General features: G+C 37.7%; 1 protein-coding gene across 7 annotated transcripts in view; it reads left to right on the top strand.

The window, feature by feature from the left end:
• The window catches only part of crot (carnitine O-octanoyltransferase), a 67469-nt gene that overhangs the window by 27572 nt on the left and 17143 nt on the right, over window positions 1-22754 (top strand). For 5 of the 7 annotated variants that reach the window (XM_059972228.1, XM_059972229.1, XM_059972230.1 and 2 more), the window contains 6 exons: window positions 9398-9579; window positions 10279-10403; window positions 12730-12838; window positions 14728-14821; window positions 20717-20842; window positions 21775-21876. In XM_059972228.1, the coding sequence (XP_059828211.1) occupies window positions 9398-9579; window positions 10279-10403; window positions 12730-12838; window positions 14728-14821; window positions 20717-20842; window positions 21775-21876 (738 nt within the window). Of the gene's footprint in view, window positions 1-1634; window positions 3856-9397; window positions 9580-10278; window positions 10404-12729; window positions 12839-14727; window positions 14822-20716; window positions 20843-21774; window positions 21877-22754 lie in introns of those variants that run through there. The other 2 variants (XM_059972227.1, XM_059972225.1) reach the window with 2 other exon arrangements.

Here is a 22754-nt window from a genome sequence, read left to right as displayed (position 1 = left end):
TGCCCTCTTGTTCCAGCTTCCAAAGTGGATAACTTCACATTTATTCACATTGAATGACATCTGCCAAGTATCTGCCCACTCACTCAGCCTATCCAAGTCTCCCTGTATTCTCCTAACGTCCTCTTCGCATGTCACACTGCCACCCAGTTTAGTATCGTCAGCAAACTTGCTGATATAGTTTTCAATGCCCTCATCTAAATCATTGACATAAATCGTACGGTAAGGTGCCACATAGGAGATTGGTGAGTAAAATCAGAGCTCATGGCATTGGGGGCAGGGTTTCAACATGGATAGAAAACTGGTTGGCAGATAGAAAGCAAAGGGTAGCAGTGAATGGATGTTCCTCAGACTGGCTGGAGGTGACTAGTGGGGTACCACAGGGCTCTGTATTGGGACCACAGCTCTTTACAATTTATGTCAATGATTTAGATGAGGGCATTGAAAACTATATCAGCAAGTTTGCTGACGATACTAAACTGGGTGGCAGTGTGACATGCGAAGAGGACGTTAGGAGAATACAGGGAGACTTGGATAGGCTGAGTGAGTGGGCAGATACTTGGCAGATGTCATTCAATGTGAATAAACCTTAGAAGAGAACCAAAGTCGTCTAAATCAGAATTGGCTTTTTTACTACTGTCTTTTACGACTTGAAATTCGTTTTTTTTGTGGCAGCAGTGTAGTGCAAATGCATAAATTACTATAAATTGCAAAATAAATAGATGGGTACTTTATTGATCCCAAAGGAAATTACAGTGTCACTGTAGCATTACAATTGCACAGATGTACAAATATTAGAAGAGAAGTAAGAAAAAATAAAATGTTACTTTAGAAATAAGATGTAATATTTGACTTGTAAATTTTGTACAAGATTTCCAAGTTCATACAGATAAGATGTTAGTGCAAGAATTACCATATAATGGGTGCACATTCACACCATCCAGTTAAGAAATGATGGTGGTATTCCACAGGGTGATCACGATAGCCAGGTGTGGATAACAGAGCTGAACAGAGCTTAAATGGAGCTCTGGTAAACAGAGGTTAGTAACAGTCTAACAGGAGTGAGGGTGGGGTCATCACTTCCCTAGCAATAGGTTACTCATTATAGAGCCTAATGGTCGAGGGTAAGAATGACCTTGTATAGCAGTTTTTGGAGCAGGGCTTTGTCTTAGTTTATTACTGAAAGTGCTCCTCTGTTCAGCCACGGAGGCATGCAGAGGGTGAGAAACATTGTCCAGAATTGCCAGGGTTTTCAACAGAATTCTTTGTTCTACCACAGCCTCCAGCGTGTCTAGTTTGACTCCTATAACAGAGCCAGTCTTTCTAATCACTTTTTTGAGCCTGTTGGCATCACCTGTGTTGATGCCATTGAGTCTGCACACCAAGTAGAAGAGTGTACTGGCAACAACAGACATGTGAAGGAGAGGCTTGCATATTCCAAAGGATCTCAGTCTCCTCAGGAAGTAGAGGCGACTCTGACCCAAGTTGTACACAGCCTCTGCGTTGGTGCTCCACTCTAGTCTATTTTCCCAGTACACCCCTGGGTACTTGAAGGTCCTCACCACATTCACGTCCTCACCATCAGTAGTAATAGGGAGCAGTACAGGTTTGGTCTTTCTAAAATCCATCACCATCTCCTTTGTCTTACAGATGTTGAGCTGCAGATGATTCAGTTTGCACCATTTGACCAAGTCCTCCACCTGGACCCTGTATTCATCTTCCTGTCCTCCTTTTTTGGTTGTCCACCCAACTGTTGCTCGGCCATCAGAGACTTCTGCAGATAGCACGGTTTAATGTTGCTTTTAAAGTCCCAGGTATACAGGGTAAACAGGAAGGGAGCAAATGCAGTCCCCTGTGGTGATCCAATGCTTTATAGCCATGTCTGCCATACAGCTCTGAAGCTATCTGACTGGCATCCAGGAGACAATGGGAGTGCCAACCTATATTGAATAGAGCTTTTCCCCAGCAATGAGGGCTGTATGGTATTGAGGGCACTGGAGAAATCAAAAACATGATCCTCACAGTGCTGCCCTGCTTATCCAAATGGGAGGAGGCTCTGTTCAGCAGGTAGTGGACAGTATCGCCAACTCCACTGTGCTCCTGGTAGGCAAACTGCAGGAGATCGGGGGTTGATCTGACCAGGGGTCAGAGGTGAGCTTGGAGCAGCCTCTGTAGGGTCTTCATGAAGTGTGAGGTCAGTGCACTGGGAAGGTAGTCATTCAAGACTTTTGGTTGGTCTTTCTTAGGCATTGGGACCACACATGATGTTTTCCCCACACAGCTGGGACCCTTTACAGGCTGAGACTCAGATTGAAAATGTGCTGGAGAACTCGACACAGCTCCTCAGTGCACTCTTCCAGGACCTTGGGGTTCACATCATCTGGTCCCAATGCTTTGTGTCTGAGATTCCCCAGAGCCATTCTCACCTACTCAGTAGTGAAGGTGAGTCCATGATGACTGGGGAGTTGGTGGATGGTGGGGATTGGGGTAGGTGAAGATCAGGACAGTAGCAGTTGGTTTGTGGAGGTGTGTATGGTAGGTGCGGGGAAGTAGGGGGTGTAGTCAGTGGTAGTCTGTGTTCATTCATGTATTGAAATGGAGGAGTGACGAGGGGAGGCATTGGTGCTGAGGGAGCATTGGGTGCCTTGGCACCTAGACTGGTGTGCTGGGGGGGATGTGAACAGGAGGGCAATTGTCAAACCTATTGAAGGATTGGTTTAACTCATTAGCCCATTCCCGGCTGCATTCCAAGGCTCTACAGCTAGGCCGATTGAAGCCAGTGATGTTCTTCATGCCTCTCTACCCCTCCCATGTGCTACTCTGCCCAAGCTTGTGCTCCAGCTCTCTCCTGTATTTCTCTTTAGCCTTTAGCAATAGCGCAAATAGTGCAAAAAAAGGAATAGTGGTTGTGTTCATGGACCATTCAGAAATCTGATGACAGAGGGAAAGAAATTGTTCCTGACCACTGAGTGTGGGTTTCAGGCTTTTTTACCTCCTCCCTGACAGTAGTAACAAGAAGAAGACACGTCCAGGATGGTGAGGGTCCTTAGTGATAGACACCACCTTCTTGAGTCATCGCTTCTTGAAGTTTACTCAGTAGTATTCAACCCTGTGTATTGGAACCTCCATACCAGGCTGTAATACAAGCAGTCACCATGCATCTATAGAAATTTGCAAGTCTTTGTGAATACCAAATCTTCTCAGATTCCTAATGAAGTAGAGCCACTGTCATGCCTCCTTTGTGATTACATCATGATCCTTCAAGATATTGATGCCCAGGAACTTAAAGCTCCTCAAACATCCTACCGATGGGGGGACGTCATGTGATGATGTAGGATCGAGACGCTGGAACCCAGCCCTCCCGTAAAAAAGTTAATAAATTAATGTTTAAGTGAAGAAAAGTTAATTAATACTTTTTTAAGGTTACTTATAAATTACTTTGGATTGTTTTAAGCTATGCCTCATAAACAGAGGACGAAGAAAACTGCTACCGCGAAGACAGCTCAAGTTGGAACAGAATCAAGGCCTACTTCTACTGAAGAACCGCGGACTCAGGTACAACACACCACCGGTGAAACAGAAAAGGAGACTGCGGCAGCATCGGCCATTTCTAAAGGAAAAGATCAACGAGAACTAAGCAAGTGTAAAGGAACGAGCATGCGCAAAAGAGAGCAACCAGAACTACAAAACCCAGCAACGACTGAAACTGACAGTGACAGTGAGTCTGAGAGAGAGCCGGACTCTCTGGAAAAATCAGACGAAGATGGAGAAGAAGAAGAAGAAGAAGATGAAAGTTCCTCTGAAAATACAAAAAAGACTTTGAGGCAAATAATGCATAAATTACAAAAATTAGAAAAAGTAAGTAAAAGTAAGCAAAAAGTAATTAAAGAAAAAATAACAAATATGGAGGCTATGTTTGATAAAATGACAAAGAAACAGGAAAAAATGGACAAGAAAATTACAGATTTGGACGTCAAAATGGAAGAAATGGAAGGAAGAATGAAGAGGATGGAAGATGATAATGATGCCTGGACATCAGAAAGAAAACAACTCGTGGGAAAAATTGATAAGCTTGAAAATTTTAGTAGATGCAACAATATTAAAATTGTTGGATTTAAAGAAGGTACCGAAGGAGAAGACCCAATAAATTTTTTTCAAAAATGGATTCCTGAAAAATTGGAAATGGGAGAAGAAACTTTAATTGAGATTGAAAGGGTGCACAGAGCCTTAAGACCAAGATCTCAAGATGATCAAAATCCGTGATCAATTTTGATAAGATGTTTAAGATACCAGGATAAAGAAAAGATTTTGAGGGCGGCTGCCCAGGGTGCTAAAAGAAGAAAAGGTCCGTTGATGATAGCTGAGAAACCAGTTCTTTTTTATCCTGATATAAGTTATAACCTTTTGAAGAGAAAGAAAGAATTTAATCCAGCTAAAAATGTTTTATGGGAAAAAGGTTATAAGTTTTTAATGCGTCACCCAGCAACACTGATAATTTTTTTGGAGGAAGGAAAAAGATTTTTTTCTGATTATCAAGATGCGGAGGTGTTTGCACAAAAACTTCCATCTCTTCGTTAATTAAACGTAGAGACTTCTAAATGTAATGGTTAAAGATGAAGACAGAGAAAGCAAATGGAACTGATGGACATTTAAGGATGATATAAGGGAGAAAAGTAAAATTTTAGAAATATTAATTGAGAATAGTATGTTTTTTTATATATATATACTTTTTATGTTGCGGGGGGGCTGGGGAGCTTTGAATCGGTTACTACGGGATTCACGTGTGTAATCATGGCGATTGCCATGACCCGTACAATAGAGGGGGGTAATGTTGTGTTTTTTTTCTTTCACAACATTAGTAGGGGGGTATTTTGTTTTTTTTTCTTTATTTTCTATTTTTCTTCTATTCTTTTGCCTGGATGATTAGTGGGGACACACATAGCAACATGGAAACTTCTAAAAAGATTTCCCAGGATACAATGAAAGTTGAAAGATTAGGTATTATTATAGATTGGAGTAACATAAATAAAAATAATGACTAATTTATTGAATTTTTTAAGTTTTAATGTTAATGGGCTTAATGGACCAATAAAAAGAAAAAGAATTTTAACATATATTAAAAAAATGAAAATAGATATAGCTTTCTTACAAGAAACTCATTTAACAGATATAGAACATCAGAAATTAAAAAGAGACTGGGTTGGAAATGTTATTGCAGCTTCATTTAACTCAAAGGCAAGAGGGTTTGCAATTTTGGTTAATAAAAATTTACCAATTAAAATACAAAATGTATTAATTGATTTGGCAGGAAGATATTTAATTATACATTGTCAAATTTTTTCAGAACTATGGACTCTTATGAATATTTATGCACCAAATGAAAATGATGTAAAATTTATACAGGAGGTCTTTTTGAATTTGGCTAATGCACATGATAAAATATTAATAGGTGGAGATTTTAATTTTTGTTTAGATCCAGTTTTAGATAGATCAACAAAGGCTATTACAAAATCAAAAGTAGCAAAATTAACTCTATCATTGATGAAAGATTTAAATTTGATTGATATATGGAGAAGAATCAATCCAAAAGAAAGGGATTATTCATTTTATTCAAATAGACATAAAACATACTCAAGGATAGATTTTTTCCTATTATCAACAAATACTCAAGATAGAGTGAAAAATGTGGAATATAAAGCAAGAATATTGTCTGATCACTTTCCTTTAATAATGACAATGATAATGATAGATAAAGAGGAATCAATTTATAGATGGAGATTTAATTCAATTCTACTAAAACGTCAAGATTTTTGTGATTTTATGAAAAAGCAGATTCAGTTCTTTTTAGACACAAATTTACATTCAGTTGATGATAAATTTATATTGTGGGAAGCAATGAAAGCATATTTGAGAGGCCAGATAATAAGTTATACTTCTAAAATTAAGAAGGAATATATGATAGAAATAGATCAATTGGAAAAAGAGATTATAAAATTAGAAAAAGAATCTCAAAGAAATATGACGGAAGAAAAACGAAGACAACTTATTAATAAAAAGTTAAAATATAATACACTCCAGACATATCGAACAGAAAAAGCAATTATGAGAACTAAACAGAGATATTATGAACTAGGTGAAAGATCACATAAAGTTCTTGCATGGCAGTTAAAAACAGATCAGATTTCTAAAACAATAAATGCAATTCGAACAAAAGTGAATGAAATTACTTATAAACCTCTAGAAATTAATGAGGCTTTTAAAAATTTTTATTCTGAGTTGTTAAATCAGAATCAAAGAATGATGACGTTAAGATAGAAGAATTTTTATCACAAATAACTCTTCCAAAATTAAATATAGAAGAACAGAGGGGATTAGGTATGCCTTTTACATTGAAGGAAGTTGAAGAAGCTTTGGGATCACTTCAAAGTAATAAATTTCCAGGAGAAGATGGTTTTCCACCTGAATTTTATAAAAAGTTTAAAGATTTATTAATTCCTCCTTTTATGGAGTTAATATATCAAGCGGAAAGAACGCATAAACTTCCAGAATCTTTTTCAACAGCTATTTTAATAGTATTGCCAAAAAAAGATAGAGACCTTTTAAAACCAACATCATATAGACCTATTTCTTTATTAAACACCGATTATAAAATAATAGCAAAAATCTTATCTAATAGATTATCTAAATGCTTACCAAAATTAGTGCATATGGATCAAACAGGATTTATCAAAAATAGACAATCGGCAGATAATGTAACTCGGTTATTTAGTATAATCCATTTAGCACAAAAGAGGGAGGCAGTTGCTTTAGATGCAGAAAAAGCATTTGATAGATTGGAATGGGATTTTTTATTTAAGGTACTGGAAAAATATGGATTAGGAACATCATTTATAAAATGGATTAAAACCTTAAATACTAATCTCAAAGCTAAAGTAGTGACAAATGGTCAAATTTCAACATCATTTCAGTTAACAAGATCAACTAGGCAAGGTTGCCCACTATCACCTGCTTTATTTGTGTTGGCAATAGAACCACTAGCTGAATTAATTAGAATGGACCCAGATATTAAGGGTTTCAGAGTTAATCAGGAAGAATACAAGATTAACTTATTTGCTGATGATGTTCTACTTTATTTAACAGATCCATTACATTCACTACGCAAATTATCTTACAGACTAGAAGAATATGGGAAAATATCGGGTTATAAAATAAACTGGGATAAAAGTGAAATTTTACCTCTTACTAAAGGAGATTATAATCAATGTCGATTAATAACTCAATTTAGATGGCCAGCAAATGGTATAAAATATTTAGGTATAAGAGTTGATAATGATATAAAAAACTTATACAAATTAAATTATTTACCACTTTTGAAAAAAATTCAGGAAGATCTTGAAAAATGGATGGCATTACCAATAACATTAGTAGGTAGAGTAAATACTATAAAAATGAATATATTCCCTAGATTACAATATTTATTTCAATCATTACCAATACAATTACCCCAGAAGTTTTTTCAAGAGTTAAACATATATGTGAGGAAATTCCTCTGGAAAGGTAAGATGTCAAGAATATCGTTGGAAAAATTGACATGGAAATTTGATTTAGGAGGATTACAACTTCCAAATTTTAAGAATTATTATAAAGCAAATCAACTTAGATTTATTGCATCTTTTTTCGAGAAAGATAAACCGGCATGGATTAGAATAGAATTAGATAAAATAGGAGAAAACGTACCAGAAGATTTTATATACAAATGGGAATCTAAATGGATACGGGAAAAGAAAGAATCTCCTATATTAAAACATTTGATTGATTTATGGAATAAGATAAATGTTGATGATGAGATAAAAAAATCTTTATTAGCAAAGAGATCTTTAATTCAAAATAGACTTATTCCTTTCACAATGGACAATCAACTTTTATATAATTGGATTCAAAATGGGATTAGATATATAGGGAATTGTTTTGAAGGTATATTAATGTCATTTGATCAATTAAAGAATAAATATAAAATATCAAATAACACTTTATTTTGTTACTTTCAATTAAGGGCTTATTTAAGAGAAAAATTAGGTCAAACAATGTTATTGCCAAAATCTAATGAAATAGAAATTTTAATTCAAAAAGGAAATATTAAAAAATTTATATCTTGTATGTATAATTTGATTCAAAGACAGGCAATTAAACAAGGAGCCCATAAGTCAAGACAAAAATGGGAAAGTGATTTGAATATTAAAATTGAAGAAACAAATTGGTCAAGACTATGTCTTGATAGTATGACAAATACAATAAATGTTCAGTTAAGATTAGTGCAGTATAATTTTCTACATCAATTATATATTACACCACAAAAAATAAAAAAATTAAATCCAAATTTATCGGATCAGTGTTTCCGATGTAACCAGGAAACTGGTACTTTTTTACATTTGACATGGTCTTGCTCTAAAATTCAACCTTTTTGGACAAATTTAAGACTTTTACTGGAACAAATTACAGGAACACAATTTCCTCATAATCCAATATTACTTTTACTAGGTGATATTGAAGGGATAAAACCGAAACTCAAACTAAATAAGTATCAGAAAGAATTTATAAAAATTGCACTGGCAGTAGCCAAAAAAGCTATTGCAGTTACTTGGAAATCGGATACACATTTAAGTATAGACTCTTGGAAGAAAGAAATCTATGGCTGTATTCCATTAGAAAAAATTACTTATAATTTAAGAGATAAATATGAAACATTTCTGAAAATTTGGAGCCCTTATTTACAAAAGGCAGGATTAAATATATAGATGCTCTGAAGATGAAACAATTGGTTATTAGGGGAAAGAAATAAATATACATATTAAAGTTATTACGAATTCCATGGAGCATGTGGAGATCTTCCAACAACCAGGCATTCTTTCTTTCTTTCTTTTTTTTTCTATAGGGCAGTCAGGGGGGAGGGGGTAAGGGTTATATACATTGTTTTTTCATACTTCACTTTGTAACTACTTAAAAATGCAATAAAAAAAGTTTTTAAAAAAACATCCTACCGATATCCCCTCAATAAGGACTGTTGTGTGTTCCCCTGACTTGCCCTTCCAGAAGTCCACAATCATTTTTTTTTTGGTCTTACTGCCATTGAGTGCCATCACAATTTGCCAGAGTCTGATACATTTTTTATTAATTATTCATATTTGTCTGTCATGTAATTTGAACAGTAAAACTGATTGTCTTGTAGAGTATATTGAACCTACATGTAAAATAAATCTCAATAGTGTGGTATTCCTTCAGGTTCCTGTATGTTTTAGAAAAAGCCAACTGCAAACTGTAGTTGATTTTACCAGTCTGTAAGTGCATTACAGTTCAGTATATTTTAGTGAATGACCACTCACTTTCTATGTCTTTTGATCAGCTTGAAGAATGGTGGCTAATCAGTGGCTATTTGGAGGTGCGAATGCCATCAATGTTGAACGTAAACTTTGGAGGTCCTGCTCCTTACCTAGAACACTTCTGGATACCGAAAGAAGGGACTCAGCTTGAACGCACTGCAATTTCCGTTTATTATACACTGCAGTTCTGGAATCTACTTAGGAAGTAAGATGCACAGTAGAAAATTGTTAAACATGTATTATATTGAGGAGTTCAGGAGTGTCCTGTACAATCTTATTTTCTGTGGTGTGAATTAGAATAGTGGAAATTTCAGCACAGTTTTAGGGTGGGTGAAAGAAAAATAAGGATAATTTTAAGGGTGTAAAATTATACATTTTGAAATCATATTCTATATAGAATATTTTGGAGTTTGGTCAGATTAATTTCAGATTTGCAAGTCCTGTTCTGGAGCTTATTGATTTTACTTTGTAGCTGATCTCTTAGTACATATTGATTGACTTTATTAGATTTTGTTCACCTGGTTTATCTAATTTTGGCCATCGCTCCATATAATACTCTGGTCATTAGTTTTACAGAAATTATCAATGGATATTTTATGTTAAATATGTTTTAAAAATTCCCAAATTCCCAAATAGCTTATTTTGTTACAAGAGATGTTATCTTTTATTGAATATATATCCTTGGCTGAAATATGATGAACAATATTACATATTTATAATATCAAATTGATGTATATGAAAATGATTGTGTTACATATGACTCTTATGAAATGCATAGTTGTCGGATGTTATTTTGCACTGGTAGTGCTGTTAACATGTTCCTCAAAGCAGGTTTTTTGTCACTGCAGTTGTTTGTGTACATTTTATATAAGATGATTATGCTTTATTCTTTCTTATCCCTAAGGGAGTGCCTGGCTGTGCATAAAGCTGGTGGTGTGCCACTAGATATGGACCAATTTCGTATGCTATACAATACCTGCAAAATTCCTGGAGTGACCAGAGATTCCCTTATCAGCTATTTTAAAACAGGTACTTACTATGTTCGAAAACAAATGCAAAAACAGATATTTGGGTTCCTTACTAGTGTTATACAGAGTCTGATTTTAATGCGTGTGGCCTGCTGCCCAAAATCCTTGGCTGCCAGCACATGGATGCTCTGGTTCTGGTCACCAGCTTTTCTGCATTCTGGAGTCAGAAATTACATTCCAAGGGTTGGTGACATCTGGGCTTTGGATGCTTTCCCCTGAGAGCACACTGTACTTTTCCACCGTCTGTACCATAATGGACCAGGAAGCAGAGGAATAAGGCTGCCTATTCAGAGAAGTTTAGAAAGTACCATGACTGATCTTTTAAAAGCTCATTAAAAGTAGTTTAATTTAAGTGTTTTAATTTTTGAAAAGATTATACTTATATAATTTAATTAAAAATAATAACGTGGGCCTTCCCTATCAGAAGTCACCTCCAGGATAATTCAGCTCATTAAAGCAGCAACTGGTGTCATGATTTCAAGGAATTTTAGGTGGTATTGTACTGTAACATGACAAACTGAGAACAGTAATTTGTGTAACATTCAGTGGCACACTCAAAAATGAATCTTTAGTAGTTGCTCAGGTACTCTTATCAAGTTGAAGTTCAAGTTCAGATTATTGTTATTCAACTGTACACAGATGTACCACCAAGCAAATAAACGATCTTCCGGGCCAAGGTGAACAATGCTGGTCTTTTAACCTGCACACATAACACATTAAGTAATATTACCACAAATGTAATCAAATAATAAGGTTCATATACAACACAAATCAAAAAGTAAACAGTATAACGCTACTGTGCTTCATATGTGATGGGACCAGGGTGGTGGCAGGGAGTTTAGTAGGCTTACAGCCTGGGGGAAGAAGGGAAGAAGCTATTTCTCATCCTAACCATTCCTGTCCTAATGCTGTGATTTGTCCTGCCTGATGCGAGGGGTCAAAGTGATTGTTGGATCATTGACAATGTTTATTACAAAAATATGCACATTCCATCAATTCCATAACTTCCATCCGAGTTCAAAGTAAATTTATTGTCAAAGTTATGTTATCATATTCTTTCTTGAAATTGATTTTCTTGCAGACATTTACTGAGAAAAAGAAATATAATAGAATTTATGAGAAATTATACGTAAACAGCCAAAGACTGTCAAACAACCAACGTGCGAAGAAAGACAAACTATGCAGATAAAAACAATGTAATACTGAGAACATGAGTTGTAAAGAATCCTTGAGACTGAGTCTAGTTTGTAGGATCAAATCAGAGTAGTGTTGATTGAAGTTATGCATGCCAATTCAGGAGCCTGATAATTGTAGAATAATAATTATTTCTAAACCTGGTGATGTGGGGCTGAAAGCTTCTGTATTTTCTGCCTAAAGATCGTTGCAAGAAGAAAGGATGGCCTGGAGAGTGGAGTTCTTTGATGATGCATGCTGCTTTCTTGTGGCAGCACTCCATGTATTTAATAGTGGGGAAAGCCTGAGCTATGTAACAAAAGTAAATTCAATAAAGCAAGTAAAGGCTTGCAGATTTTCTTGGAATTTTGCAAGGACTGTTACAAGTTCAGTCCATGAAGCTACAGAACGATATACAGACGAACTAGTTATGTCTCATTAAAACTTAAGAAAGGGAAAATAATGGTGAAAGTATGGTAGTTAGACCAGAATCCAGCTTGAAAACTTTAGCATTAGCTAAGGATGTAATAACATTTACTCGAGGTTCTAAGAAAAGGTTCTGTGGTTTATTAAATCTCATATACTTTTACTTCTCAGTAATGTTAAAAACAGAAATGAAAGCAACTTCCTTAATAGTCTTATAAAAGGTTGTGGATCATTAGTTAAAATATATAAACATATTAAACAGGAGAGGAGGGGGGAATCATTAGGATTAAATGGATATTTTCAGAGAAATAAAGATTGATTAGTGGTTTGATGTACTACAAAATTCAATGATTAACATACACATTGCAGAAAAAAAGTATTTTTAGCAAAAATACTGATGCACCATCAATAACTCTCAGAGACGGGAGGTGAGCAATAGGCTTTTATTAGCAGCAAAAGAGACCATGACATCTTGGAGACTGAGGGAGGAGCAGTGCCTCCAGTCGCCTTTATACAGGCGTCTGTGGGAGGAACCACAGGAGCAGTCGGCAGAGGGGCGTGTCCAGACAGGTATACATAGTTTACCACAAATACTGAAGAATCTATTAACTTCTAAGCTCTTTGCACACTTAGCTCTTGTGACTGTGGATTATGCTCTTATGAATACAGCACTGTTTATTTTGTTGATACTTTTTAGTGCTTAAACTGGTTCTTTTATCTCCATGTAGAAGCTGAAGGTCCATGCCCCTCCCATTTAGTGGTCCTTTGTCACGGCCGAGCCTTTGTCTTTGATACCCTTTTTGACCATCAAATCCTTACACCGCCAGAGTTTCTCAGGTAGTTATTTGCTCTTTCTTATTAACCTATAGATGTTTAACCATTATATTATAGACTTTCCTTCAACCTTTGTAATGGAAAGAAAGTTAGTTATTTGAAAAATCCACTGTAATTCTTCTTCGTCTGTGGTATGGCATTTGGTACATGCTTAGTTTGATAACTACTTGTATGATTAACTCAATTGCAACCCACACAAAATGCGAATCACTCTTTGGAACACATATGAAGCCAGACTAAATTCATGGTCAAATATTAACTCATATTTGTATAACATTGTATTAACAATGTTTGTAGTTAGTAGTTGATTATGAATTTAGGTGACAGAGTGCTGAGTACTCCATGTGGTAACTAGACTGTTTATTTGTATCATTTGCTCATTTTTGTCTGTTCATATAGGCAGTAAGTAGAAGCTATTGCTTCAAAGCTGTTAGGTAGTTTACAGCAGGATTGTTGTGTATTTACAGCTTCCAAATTTTTAAATGTAAAGAGCCAATGGATCCAATGACGATCATCTTTACGTGAATGAACAGAGTGAAATATTGTGCCCTCTGGTGCATATTATGTAATCTCCCTATCCTAATATCAGCTTTGCATTTGTGGTGCCACCATCACCAGCAATCATTCTTCTTCTTGTCTAATAGAACACAGTTGAAAGTAGCTTATTGTAAACCAGTCATTTTTATCATGCTGTTCTTCCTCCTATCACAAAGAAATGCTTTTACACTCAGCATGTGCTGGTGATAGTGCAGATAAAATATGCTGCTCAGCATGGGAACTACATTTTTCCTGAAATTTAATGCCACAATATTGATCTGTCTTCTACAGTGCTTCACAATTTTTACTTCATGATTATTGCATTGATAGATTGTGTCACTTAAAGTGATTGATGGAGGGTCAGGTGGTACTGAGGAAACAGGTAGGATGCAGAAGGATTTATTCAGATTAGGAGAATGGGCAAGAAAGTGGCAAATGAAATGCAAAGTTGGAAAATGCTTGGTCATATACTTTGGTAGTAGAAATAAATGTGCAGACTAATTTCTAAATGGGGAGATTTCTAAATCTGAGATGCAGAGGGACTTGGGAGTCCTTGTTCAGAACACCCTGAGGTTAACTTGCAGGTTGAGTCTGTGGTGAGGAAGGCAAATCCATGTTGGCATTCATTTCAAGAGGTCTAGAATACAAAAGCAAGGTTGTGATGCTGAGGCTTTTTCAGGCACTGGTGAGGCCTCACCTTGAGTATCGTGAACAGTTTTGGGCCCCTCATTTAACAAAAATGTGCTGGCATTAGAGCGGGTCCAGAGGAGGTTCACAAGTATGATTCCAGGAATGAAAGGGTTATCATACGAACAATTGATGGCTCTGGACCTGTACTCACTGGTATTCAGAAAGATGGGGCGGGGAGATCTCATTGAAACCTTTAGAATGTTGAAAGGCCTTGACAGAGTAGATGTGGAAAGGATGTTTCGCATGGTGGGAGAGTCTAGGACAAGAGGGTACAGCCTCAAGATGGGGGGGGGGGGCGCCCTTTCAAAACAGAGATATAGAGAAATTTCTTTAGCCAAAGGATGTTGAATTTCTGGAATTTGTTGCCACATGCAGCTGTGGAGTCCAGGTCATTTTATGTATTTAAGGCAGAGATTAATAGGTTCTTAATTGGACATGGCATCAAAGGTTACAGTGAGAAGGCCGAGAACTGGGATTGAGGAGAAGATTTTAAAAAAATATCAGCCATGACTGAGTGGCGGAGCAGACTTGATGGGCCAAATGGCCTAATTCTGCTCCTATGTCTTATGGTCTTAAAATATTTAATTGAATTGAATATTGAGGGTTCCATGCGGTAACTAAACTGTTTATAAGTATTTCTTGCTCATTTTTGTCTGTTCGTGTAGGCAACTCACTTATATCAGGGAACGATGCAACAGCGAACCAGAAGGGCCAGGTGTATCTGCATTAACTGCTGAGGACAGAACGCGGTGGGCAAAGGTATGTAGTTAGAGCTGATGTCTGCTACTGTTGTGAAAGCTACTGAGACTAATTTTGTTCAGAGATACTGTACTGTGCAATGGTTTTAGATCCATGAAGATGATTTCAAAAATATTGAAAAGTTTCTGGTGTAAATGTCAAAAAAATTACTATAAAGAGCGGTAGACAGTAAAGCACTAAATCAAATCAATATTTGGTGTGAATCCTCTTTGCCTTTAGATCTGCATCAGTTCTCCCTTAGGTATACTGTTGTGCAGTTGTATAAGAAACTTGGCTGGTTGGTTGAACCAAGTACCATGGAAAACTTGCCACTGTTTTTCTGCAGACTTTGGCTGCCTTACTTCTAATCTCAGATAGTCTTGCTAATGTTGAGATCAGGGCTCTGTAGAGACCATACCATCTGAAACCATATTAAAAATCTAGGGCTTTTGCACAGTATTATAAATGGATTGGGCCATTCACTATTTAATTTTCAATCCAAATTCCTGACAAATGGTGCCAGAGAGGGGCACCAGCTTGTGTGCAGCTCCCAATAGAATCATCAGATACTCCATTTTGAAACTACTACAGCTGAGATCTGCAGTCTCAGACACTGCAGTAATACTGTTTCAAACTGTTTGAAAGAACCAGTGATCTCCAGACCTGACAGATTCAAGATATCCAGTGTCTTAGGAGGCAACTGCCTGGGAGGACCCCAGGTAAGACTGAAATTCAGGGCTGTAGGCCTCCCCCTACTCCCATCAGTACAGCTCAAACACCATGTATAAATTCACAGATGTTGGCAAATTCTCAGATGGTGACAAGAAGGCATACAAAAGTAACATGGTTTTACTGGCTGAGTGGTGTCGCAACAACATCCTTGCACTCAACATCAACAAGACAAAGAAATTGATTGTGGACTTAAGGAAGAGGAACTCAGGTGAACACACACCAATCCTCATTGAGAGGTTAGTGGTGGGAGGAGTAAGCAGTTTTAAATTCCTAAGCATCAATATCTCGGAGGATCTATCCTGGGCCCACTTCATTGATCCAAACACAAAGAAGGCATACCCGTGGCTCTACTTCATTAGGAATTTCGGAAGACTGTTGGAAATTTCAAACGAAGTACAGTGGAGAGCATTCTGACTTGTTGCATCACAGTTTAGTTTGGAGGCTCCGATGCAGAGGATCACAAGAGGCTGCGGAGGGATGGAGACTCAGCCAGATCCATTATGTAACTAACCTCGTCACCATCTTCAAGAGATGGTGTCTCACAAGGCAGCATCCGTTTTTAAGGACCCTCATCATGCCCTTTTATTGCGACCATCAGGAGTAGGTCCAGAAGCCTGGCAACCAATACTCAGTGATTCAGTCAGTTTTCTCACCTCTGTCATCAGATTTCTGATTGATCCATGAGTACTGCAACAAGATTCCTTTTGTACTCTTTATTTATTTTGTAATTTATTCTACTTCTATGTCTTTGCACTGTATTGCTGCCAGGAAACAATAAATTTCATGTCTTATGAGACGGTGATAATAAATCTCATAATGATGCTACTGTCTTTTAACCTGAAGTATGAATCAGACATCTAATGGAAATATTTCAGAAACAGAATTAGATTTATTATCACCGGCATATTTTGTGTTAACTTAGCGGCAACAGTTCAATGCAATACATAATATAGAAGAAGAAATTAATTAATTAATTACAGTATATGTATATTGAATAGATTAAAATTGTGCAAAAACAGAAATAATATATATTAAAAAAGTGAGGTAGCGTTCACAGGTTCAATGTCCATTTAGGAATTGGATGGCAGAGGGAGAGAAGCTGTTCCTGAATCACTGAGTGTGTGCCTTCAGGCTTCAGTACCTCCTGATGGTAACAGTGAGAAAAGGGCATGCCCTGGGTGTTGGATGTCCTTAATAATGAACGCTGCCCTTCTGAGACACCGCTTCTTGAAGATGTCCTGGGTACTTTGTAGGCTAGTACCTAAGATGAAGCTGACTAAATTTATGACACTCTGCAGCTTCTTTTGGTCCTGTGCTGTAGCCCCCACCCCCAAATACCAGACAGTGATGCCGACTATCAGAATGCTCTTCACAGTACATCTATAGAAGTTTTTGAGTGTTTTTTGTTGATGTACCAAATCTCTTCAAACTCCTAATGAAGTATAGTTGCTGTCTTGCCTTCTTTATAGCTGCATCAATATGTCGAGACCAGGTTAGGTCCTCAGAGATCTTGACACCCAGGAACTTGAAACTGCTCACTCTCTCCACTTCTGATCCTTCTACAGCTCTTTCGTCTTACTGATGTTGAGTGTAAGGTTGTTGCTGGACACCATTCCACTAGTTGGTATACCTCACTTCTGTATGCCCTCTTGTCTCCATCTAAGACTCTACCAACAATCGTTGTATCATCAGTAAATTTATAGATGGTATTTGAGCTATGCCTAGCCACACAGTCATGGGTAGAGTGAGAGTAGAGCAGTGGGCTAAGCGCATACCCCTGAGGTGCACCAATGTTGATTGTCAGCGAGGAGCAGATACTATCACCATTCTGCACAGGTTGTTGTCTTCTGGTTAGGAAGTTCAGGATTCAATTTCAGATGGAGTTACAGAGGCCCAGGTTCTGTAACTTAACAATCAGGATTGTGGGAATGATGGTGTTAAATGCTGAGCTATAGTCGATGAGCAGCATCCTGACATAGGTGATTGTATTGTCCAGGTGGTCAAAAGCCATGTGAAGAGCCATTGAGATTTCATTTGTCATTGACCAATTGTGGTGGTAGGCAAATTGCAATGGGACAAGGTCCTTGCTGAAGCAGGAGTTCAGTCTAGTGATGACGAACCTCTCAAAGCATTTCATCACGTATAGACATGAGTGCTACTAGGAGATAGTCACTAAGGCAGCTCACATTATTCTTCTCTTATGAAAGATGAACAGCTCTGATGGGCAGACGGGTGCAGAGTTGCCCATGTTCCCCCCACCCCCCGGGAGAATCACAATCTGTTACTGTTGCTATGCTGCTCATGAGAGAGAGAGAGATGAAATGAAAACATGCTGGAACATCTGCTACAGATAAGAGAGAGATAAGGGAGGGGAGAGAGACTTGTTGATTCACCGTATTATGACTTCTGAGAGACTTATGGCTTCTGAGAGGGTTATTTATCTTATACCATTCTGTTCATTAAGATTCCTCAGTGGACAGCCGGAGTGGGCTGGTTTAATGGACACAGCCATTCAAAACTGATTGACACCTGAGACCCCGTGAGTAGGGATAAAAGTGAGGTCTGGGGACACACCCCTCAGACACACCAGGAGACACACTATTGAGCACTGCTTGAGTGTTGGAACCCACGACAAGGTGTGGGGCATCGGAGACCGAACAAAGAGATCGGTCAGTTTAACTCTCAGTGTTTTAGCGGGGCTGGTGGGGGCTTGTGTGTGTGTCCACTCATGCCAGAGTGACGAGTCCACCACAGAACGGTCTAGCTGAACCGTCAACAACCAGTATCTACCTCAGCATGTATGAACTGAACTGAACTTTATACCTTTATATGACAATTCACTATCCCCTAGACATCGATAGAGCTTGTTTATTATTGATTATTATTATTCCCACACTTATAGGTTTATTATTGCTAATGTTTATTATCTATATATTTGCATTATTGATATTGATTTGCTTATTTTACTAATAAACACTTTTGAATATAGTACCACCAGACTCCAACGGATTCTTCTTTCTCTGTTGGTTAGACTCCCAGTTATGGGGTACGTAACACTTCTTAGGCACTGGTATAATCGTTGCCTCTGAAGCAAGTGGGAACTTCCACCCGTAGCAGTGAGGGGTTGAAAATGTCCTTGAATACTCCCGCAATTGGTTGGCACAAGTTTTCAGAGCCTTACCAAATACTCTGTCATGACCTTCTCCCTTGCAAGGGTTCATCATCTTAATTTAACTTTTTAGTTTTAGTTTATATTTCGGTGTGCCTGGTAAAGCTGCTTTAATTTCTCGGTTTTGCGTTGGCCAAATTCAGAAACTGAGTCAAGGATTGATGGCCATTTCTGCTCCCTGAAAAACAGTGGAGTTCTAGGGGGTCTTGAACGCACAAAAAAATGACAGCAGTGCTACTCGTTTCTTCAATGGTAGCTCACAAGTTAGCTGCAGGTTGTTAGTACAGTGTTACTGTAGCCAGCCTGTAAATATACACTTTCACTCTGTATAATGTAATCACAAAGATAAATCGGCATGTAAGGTAAATAATGAAATTTGCGTCAGATTCATCTGTGTTCTATCACTTTTTTGTATTTGTACTGAAAGTTTGAGTTCTTTGCAGTTCTTGGTCTTTACTTTGAATTTTCACTGTCTGAAAAGGAAGCACAAGTATTAACAAATAGTTTTAAGTGATAGATCCAAATTCTATTGTATTTCATTTTTTTCCTCCAAAATACTTGCAAGAAAATGAATCCCAAGATGGAATATGGTGACATACATACTTTGATAATAAGTTGACTTCAAACTTTGAAATCACAGGCAAAATTAGTTGTATTTTTATTTCCTTCATGTAGAGTCATTGAACAATACAGCATGGATACAGACCCTTTGGCCCAACGAGTTCTTGTTGCCCACACAGCCAGTCCCAATTTCCTGCGTTTAGCCCATATCTCTCCAATTGTTATCATTGTACCTGCCTCAGTCATTTCCTCCTGCAGCTTATTGCATAAACTCAGCTCCTTCTGTATAGAAATGTTGCCTCTCAGGTACCGCTTAAATGGGCAGCACAGTGGCATAGCAGCTAGTGTAATGCAATTTTCAGTGCCAAAGACCAGGGTTCAGTTCCACCACTGTCTGACATCAGTGCAGCAGATTTGAACTGGTAACTTAATTGGTAGTTGGTGCCTGTTTTAAGTACCTTCATGGCCATGTGTAACTTCCATAAATCTGATTTTTATAAATGTACTTTACCTTCAGTTTTGTGAAATGAATACTTTTGCTATCCCTATGTGACATTATTTTGTGATAAATTTAGGAGGCCTTTAGTTTAATTGCTCCTTGTTTTCTGTGAACTGCTTGATTCTTCCTTCCATATATATTCTTGGATTCAATAGCCTGGACCTTTGCTGGTGACTGAGCTCTATTTACTATGATCAAGATTATGGCTTTACGTGCCAGCATGTAATGGGCACTGTAGGAAGGTTAACCATAAAGCACTCCACATTTACCATTGCATCTGATCAAGTATCTATGTAATAAATATGTTGCAGCCAGACCACATCCTTGGAAGTGATTTTCTTGTTTATTTAAGAATTTGCAAAGATCATTGGAGCAGCATATCTAGAGTTGAAACATTAATGAAATCCTGTGTCTGGTCGCCAGAAATTACATTTCATGAACTAGTTTTGTTGATGCTCCTGTGTAGCTGTCTTCAGATTGATTCCTCATTTCTTTTAATAGAAGCAGAAACATTTTTTCACTCTGATCATCTTTTAAATGAACACAATATTTCAATCAACAAAAATTATGTATAAACAGAGTAAGTTTTTAAAGTGGAGGCACAGAGACTGCAGATGCTGGAATATCAAGCAACAATTTGTTAAAGGAACTCAGCATCTGTGGGAAGAAAGGAATTTTCTCCTCCCCTGCAGGATTTTGACCCAAAATGCCAACAATTCCTTTCCTCCCATAGATGCTGCATGACCTGCTGAGTTCTTCCAGCATATTGTTTGTTGCTTGTGTCTTTAAAGTAATTGGTTTACAATGTATGTACCTGAGTGGGTTCATTAGTCAAAATAACAAGCCGGCAATACCAATACAACATAGAAATGAATGCTTTCTTTCTGAGATGGAAGGATGTTGCAAACATAAATATTTCTGAATCTGATGGTTTTCATTTAAAATTTCCTTACAGACACGGGAACATCTAATTAGCTTGGATCCCAATAACGTGACTATCCTGGAACAAATTCAGAGCTCCTTGTTTATACTCTCGTTGGATGATGCTAGTCCCCATGCAACAGCCAACAATTACTCTGAAGTGAGAAATATTAATTATTGATAAATAATAATGTTTGCTTTGGAAATTTATTGATTAAAACTTCAAATGTAAGATGGAAAAAACTGCAGAACTAAAAAGCAGAAAATTCTGGAATCACGTAGCAGTTACAGTAAGAGTGGAAAGAAAATCAGTTAACATTTGAGACCTATGAGAAAGAGACAAAACTTGTTCGTCGTAGCAAGAAAGTCTGGGAAAGGATGAATAGAATAAAGGGATAATGTGAGAGCAAATGAGTTAATATAGCAGCCCAGTTGCTTCTTTACCTATGTTATGTAAGTTTTGCGCTATAGCAAGCTGCGGGTTATATCCGGCATACCAGGCTGTAGAGTCATACAGCACAGAAACAGGTTCTTTGGCCCACTTTGTCTGTGCCGGCCAACGTATCTACTTGAGTTTTTCCCATTTGGCCCATTTTCCTCTGATCCTTTCCTATCCAAGTACCTCTCTAAATATGTTTTAAATGCTGCTAATTGTAAATTTTAGTATGGTCAGTGGGGTCTGTTGGGCAAGCCAGGTTGTTCGCTTGGCTGATTCCAGACCCTCCAAGCACCATTTAAGGAGACTATAGTGGAGAAAGGGCCACAATAACAGATGGATAAATTGTGGAAATGACCTGATGCAAGCAGAAAGAAAAAGCATGCGACCCGATGTTGGAAAATTCAGTAACGAGTCCAGACTGCTGTAACGTGTCCAGAAGACATCGTTCCGCAAGCTTGTGCCCGGATTTGTTGTAACTGTATTAGAGGCCACAGGGAGGGAGAGAGTTGGGAGTATTAGAGCCGATGGCTTATTCTGGCTAATTCGTCTGTGGCCTCCTTTCTGTCTTTCTGACTTAGTTGGTGATATTTGAACATCATATGTAATCATAGCCAAGCAGCCTTTATTACAGTTTGATTCTTTACTTCTTTCAGATATGTCTATCAGCCCTAACTGGAAATCCAACTATACGATGGGGTGACAAGTCCTACAATTGTCTTAGTTACTCTAATGGAACATTTGGTTCAAACTGTGATGTAAGTGAGTGGAAGAAAAGGGTTTCTTTCCAGAGAACGTTACATGAACAAAAACAGTGGACTGTCTGCACAAAGGATAATCTCTTAATGCATGAACTGAATGATAATTTGGTGAATTGTTTCAGAGCATAATGTTGAACAGAACTGGAAGGAGATCACTTCCACTCTTTCAATGTTTAGATACTGTAAGACCATAAAACCATAAGACATAGGAACAGAATTAGGCCATTAGCCCATTGTCTGCCACTTAATCATGGCTAATCCTTGTTTCCCCTCCTCAGCCCCACTCCCCAGCCTTCTCCTGTAACCTTTGATGCCGTGTCCAATCAAGAACTCATCAAGCTCTGCCTTAAATACACCCAACAACCTGGCCTCCACAGCTGCCTGTGGTAACAAATTCCACAAATTCACCACCCTCTGGCTAAAGAAATTTCTCTGCATCTCTGTGCTAAATTGGCATTGGTAAGGCCGAATTTGGAGTACTGTGTGCAGTTCTGGTCATCAAATTATAGGAAAGATGTCAACAAAATAGAGAGAGTACAGAGAAGATTTACTAGAATGTTACCTGGGTTTCAGCACCTAAGTTACAGGGAAAGGTTGAACAAGTTGGGTCTTTATTCTTTGGAGCATAGAAGGTTGAGGGGGGACTTGATAGAGGTATTTAAAATTATGAGGGGGATAGATCGGGTTGACGTGGATAGGCTTTTTCCAATGAGAGTAGGGGAGATTCAAACAAGAGGACATGAGTTGAGTTAGGGCGCAAAAGTTTAGGGCTAACATGAGGGGGAATTTCTTTACTCAGAGAGTGGTAGCTGTGTGGAACGAGCTTCCAGTAGAAGTGGTAGAGGCAGGTTTGGTATTGTCATTTAAAGTAAAAT

This window comes from Hypanus sabinus, chromosome 6, assembly GCF_030144855.1.
Source record: "Hypanus sabinus isolate sHypSab1 chromosome 6, sHypSab1.hap1, whole genome shotgun sequence".
In the NCBI taxonomy this organism is placed as follows: domain Eukaryota; kingdom Metazoa; phylum Chordata; class Chondrichthyes; order Myliobatiformes; family Dasyatidae; genus Hypanus; species Hypanus sabinus.
Note: the sequence above shows the minus strand (reverse complement) of the source record. Positions and strands in the feature narration are given on the sequence as shown.